This window comes from Acanthisitta chloris, unplaced genomic scaffold (assembly GCF_000695815.1).
Source record: "Acanthisitta chloris isolate BGI_N310 unplaced genomic scaffold, ASM69581v1 scaffold4223, whole genome shotgun sequence".
Classification (NCBI taxonomy): Eukaryota; Metazoa; Chordata; class Aves; order Passeriformes; family Acanthisittidae; genus Acanthisitta; species Acanthisitta chloris.
In genome coordinates, this window is record NW_008663087.1 from 10,757 (window position 1) to 15,902 (window position 5,146).

Genomic DNA, 5,146 nt, shown 5'->3' on the forward strand with positions numbered 1-5,146 from the left:
AAGGAAATATTTACACTGGGAGGAACTGTTGACAGTGCAGCTCAAACAGTTGATGGTACTGAAAGCAGTCAGAGCTGGGTAATATTTGGCTCCTGCTCTTCTCCTGGGGGGGGAAGGATCAGATGGGGCTGGCAGGGCTGTCCTTGGCCAGGGCAGTGGATCCAGCAGCTGCAGCAGGATAAGGTGCTGAGAGGAACCAGCAACTGTGACTCAGTGCTGTGGTTGAAGCTGAGGTCAGGGTGGAATTTGGGGTAGCTGCAGCTTGGGGCCACCAACATCCCTTGGTGATTCTGACCCCACCAGTTGAGGTTTGGATGGCCCCTGAAGCCCTTTTGGGCTTGTCAGCAGTGCCAAAGTGTAACAGAGCTGTTTGGAAGTGTGTTTTGTGCTGGGAGAAGGGAATCCAGCTGAGTTTCTGCTGTCCTGGTGTTGAGCTGGGAGTTTGCATCCCAACTGGTTCCTGTTGCAGTGTGTCCCCAGCTCACTGGGTAGGTATTCCACATATTGTTTTGATTTCAACCCAGCCTCTCTCTTGTTCTGTTTTTAGCATGGCTGACAAGAACAGCACCCTGAAATGCACGTTCTCTGCTCCTGGCCACAGCACCACTCTGCTGCAGGGACTGGCCTCGCTCCGAGCTCAGGCTCAGCTGCTTGATGTCATCCTCACTATAAATAATGAAGTGTTTCAGGTTCATAAAGTTGTCTTGGCTGCCTGCAGTGACTATTTCAGGTGAGAATCTGGTAGGCAAGCAGGCATTTTTACCTTTCCCTGTGGCTTTTTTTATCCCTCCATCCTCCCCCACCACGACCTTCCCATCACATTCCCAAAATCCCTGTCCCACAGAACCCCCTGGAGGTTTGGTTAGCCCCAGGGATGGCACTGGGGTTTCCTGCAGGCAGGTAGAGGCTTAGAGGCAGAGGTTGGTTCAACTGCAGCTGCTGGACCAAGGTATAAATTCAAGCTCAGGTTTTGTACCCCCTGGGCAGGTGTTGGGAGGTGCTGCCTGTGGAAGGAAACAAGATTTTGCCCTGGAGCTGATTGTGAAGTGGCAGTGAAGGCTCTGGAGTGAGTCATGTTGTGCTGTGAGGGTTGTAAACACACTCCTGTTCTCTCTGACCCCCCCTGATGTGTCTGCAAGAGCTGAGGGTACTAAAGGGTCTGTCCCAGCTTGTGTGGGCAGAAAATTGTGGCACTGAGTTTTTCCAGCCAAGTTAATGCAGAGGGAGAAAAGTGCAGAGCAGGGAATTCAGTTTGGTGTGAAAATACATGTTTCTCCATCTTGCCTCTGTCACAGAATCATTGAGGACTTCCAAGATCAGTGACCCATCACCACTTTGTCCACTAGAGCAGAGCACTGGGTGTCATGTCCAGTTGTCCCCTGAACTCTGCCAGGGATGGTGACTCCACCACCTCCCTGGGCAGCTCCAATGCCTGACAGTCCTTTCCACGAGGAAATTCCTCCTGATGTCCAAACTGAACCTCTCCTGGCACAGCTTGTTCTCTCTTGTCCTGCTGTTCCCTGGGAGCAGAGCCTGATCCCACCTACTGCACCTCCTGGCAGGGAGTTGGAGCTGTAGGGATGGGAAAGTCCTCCCCAAACCTCCTTTTGTCTAGGCTGAGCCCCCACACCTCCCTCAGCCACTCTCTGAGTGACTCTCTAGCCTGGCAAACCCTGGGAGTGTCTCTGACTCGGAATGGCTTTGAGTTGAGGATGGTTTTGGGCAGCAGCAGTGGGGTGTGAAGTGAGGGATGTGCAAAAGAAGGCTCAGACACACAGAGGGCACAAAGTGGGTGATGTTCCAGCCTAATCACAGCAAGGCAGGATGGGCAAGGGCTGTCCAAAGGGCTTTGCAGATCTTTGATGTGTAAACCTTCCAGACTGGTTTGCTGAGCAGGGAAACAAGAAGAAAGGACCTCACTGTCCCTTGGCATCAATCTGGTGTCCCTTTGCCTCTCTCTTCAGCTGCTCTGATGGGACTTTATGTCCACACATGTTTTCTAGGCTCTTCCCTTCTCTCTTCCTTTGGCATCACAAACCTTTCCAAGCTTATCACTCTCCCTCCCAGGCACAGGATTCATCCTGGAGCTCTTCTCCCCCTTCCCAAATGCTAATGGCATGATTTGTATGATTTGTATTCAGCCCTGCTGTGTGCCTGGCCACAACCAGGGTGGTTTCACTGTCAAAAATCTAATTGCTGAGTAGGTTTCTTGTTCTAACTTCTGTGGTGCTAAGGAAGGTTGTCCTGAGGAACAATGGCAGAATAATGCAGCTTTTGAAAACACTCTGTTTTCCTGCAGGAAAGGGGGGGGAGGGAGGAGAAATGAAATTGAAGCTTTTATATAATCAGCAGTTTAGAAGCAGCACACTTGAGAAGGGAGTTGCATTCTAGTTGATGGGTTTGGGCTTCAGCATGGCAACAAGGATGCTTTTCTTTCCCTCTGCCTGCTCAGCCCTGAGCTGCTAACACGTGGCTGAGCATCCTCTGGGGCAAGGGATCAGCTCTGTGACATGGGAGAGGAGAGATCTGAGCAGAGAACTCCTCTCTGCACATCACTGGGAACAGGATTCCTGGTCACTGTGGATACAGAGAGCTGATTTCCTACACAAATATTTCCTGATTTAGGTCATTTAGGATGTCTTGGGGTTGTGCTGCAAGGCAGCAGGTTTTCTAGCCTGGGTTGGACAGGAAACTTGGAGCTCCTCTTTTGGCAGTGCTCCCAAGATATTCCTTTATTCCTGGGTTGATGCAGAGTCTGTGTGAATTTTTTTTCCTGACTGACTTGCACCTTGGAGTCAGAGCAGCTCCTGAGGCAGCTTTGGTGAGACCATAAGTTTTTACCCTTCTGATGGAGAAAAGGTTATCAATGGTGACAAAACCAACCCCAAAATGTGCAGTTTGAAGGTCTTTTGTTTGATGGTCCTTGCTGGGATGTGTGTGGAGCAGCAGGGACTGGGGACCCTGCACATCACAGCTCTCCCAGCAACCTGCCCTGACTGTGCCTTCCCCACAACTGCTCTGCTGCTGCTTGTGGGATACCACAGGGTGTAAACCTTTGCCCCCTGAGCCACCCATCTCGGACAGAACCTGTTGAAACTTCGTGTAAGTGGCTAAAAAGCCAAATGTGCAGCTATATCCCCACAGGCCACGACTGGGAACTGCTGCTCTGCTCTACAAGAGCCATTTAGGAGAGTCTGTGCAGTTTTTGGTGTGGAATGTGCTTCCTGTGGACTTTCAAAACCTCCCAAGGAGGTGATCTAGGGCCTAATCTCTGCGTGGCCTGGTCAGCCCCATGTTCTTGCAGCTGTGCTGTAACCAAACCTGCTTTTCCCAATTTGGTTTTAATTGCCTGTCAGCCTCCTGCTGTCATCCTGCAGCAGGGCAGAGTGGCTGAAGGGGCTGCAGCTCCTATTTTTAATAGGAGTTGGGAATAAGCCTTGGAGGGGATGTTCTGTTGGAGAACCACCTGCAATATTTCACCCATTTCACAGGTTCTGGTGTAACCTGAGCTCTGGGCTTAAAGGTTGTGCTGCTGGCAAACTCCAGGCATTGCTGAGCTCCTAACTCAGCTGTCTTCCATGGTGCATTCCTTCTTTCTTCCAAGGTGGATTCCTTTGTGCTCACAAATCCTAAACCTTCTGGGGTACAGCTCCTGATCTGTGCTGGTGCTGATCCCATGGGATCCCTTTTGTGTGGAGTCTCATGGATTCATTGGTGCTCACTGTGCTGGAGGCTCAGGCTTGGAGAGAGGTGGGGGATGACTCTCCTGCAGGGAGAGGACTAGAGGGAATGGCCTTGAGTTGAACCAGGACAGAGGCAGAGAAGATATTAGGAGAAATTTATTCCCACTTAGGGTGTTCAAGCATTGGAATATTGCCCAGGGAGGTGGTGGAGTCACCTGCTCTGGTGACTCTGTCCCTTCTTGAAGCTTTGTCCTGTGGTTTTCCTTTACTCCTGCTGCCAGTGGGATTGCAAAACTTCTCTGATAAGCTGAATATTCCTCCTCAGTGCACTGTTTATGCAAGTCTTATGTAAGACATTGCACACTCTGGTTTCTCCTGGCTCGTAGAGATTTAGCCTTGATTTATTCCCCCCCTTCCCCATCCTCCCTGGGAGAGTCAGTATGTTAAACCCAATTCAATCAAATTCTGAAGTGCTGCATCCTTTATTTCAAAGGGGAATTTTGTGCTTGTGTTTTGACCTGCAGGGCAATGTTCACGGGTGGGATGAGAGAATCCAGCCAAGATGTGATCGAGCTGAAAGGTGTGTCTGCCAAGGGCCTGAAACACATCATCGACTTTGCCTACAGTGCCGAAGTGACTCTTGACCTCGACTGCATCCAGGATGTGCTGGGAGCTGCTGTCTTCCTCCAGATGGTGCCTGTGGTGGAGCTCTGCGAGGAGTTCCTCAAGTCTGCCATGAGCGTGGAAACGTGTCTCAACATCGGCCAGATGGCCACCACCTTCAGCCTGTCCTCCTTGAAGGAATCCGTGGACGCCTTCACTTTCAGGCATTTCCTCCAGATCTCGGAGGAAGAGGATTTCCTCCACCTGCCTCTGGAGAGGTTGGTTTTCTTCTTGCAGAGCAACAAGCTGAAGAGCTGCAGCGAGATCGACCTGTTCCGCGCCGCCGTCCGCTGGCTGCAGTACGACCCCACGCGCCGTGCCAGCGCCAGCCAAGTCCTCTGCCACATCCGTTTCCCCCTCATGAAATCCTCAGAGCTAGTGGACAGCGTCCAGACCTTGGACATCATGGTGGAAGATGTCTTGTGTAGGCAATATTTGCTGGAGGCCTTCAACTACCAGATCCTGCCCTTCCGCCAGCATGAGATGCAGTCGCCGCGTACGACCATCCGCTCGGACGTGCTGTCCCTCATCACCTTTGGGGGCACTCCCTACACGCACCGTGAGCTGCAAGGTCTGGCAACTGGCTGATCTTGGCTTGGATGGGTGGGTTCTTCCATGGGGAGAAGGTTGGCTGATGTCCCAAAAGCTTGTGGTGAACGGAGCTAAATCTGGTTGGGGTTGGTTGCTAGTGGTGTTCTCCAGGGCTCAGTGTTGGGGCAGGTCCTGTTTGATGTCTTTGTGATGATCTGGATGTGGGGGTTGGGTGCTCCCTCAGGAAATTATGGTTTAGGGGTTCAGCA

General features: G+C 51.6%; 1 protein-coding gene across 1 annotated transcript; it reads left to right on the forward strand.

Moving 5' to 3' along the window:
• Positions 1-548: 548 nt before the first annotated feature.
• Positions 549-4,949, forward strand: LOC103798574 (kelch-like protein 26; the record flags this gene model as incomplete). The annotated part of the gene is given in 3 exon segments (XM_009070848.1): positions 549-730; positions 4,208-4,897; positions 4,899-4,949. Coding segments are annotated over 3 exon segments (923 nt in total), but the record flags the coding sequence as incomplete, so codon positions are not given.
• Positions 4,950-5,146: the final 197 nt, after the last annotated feature.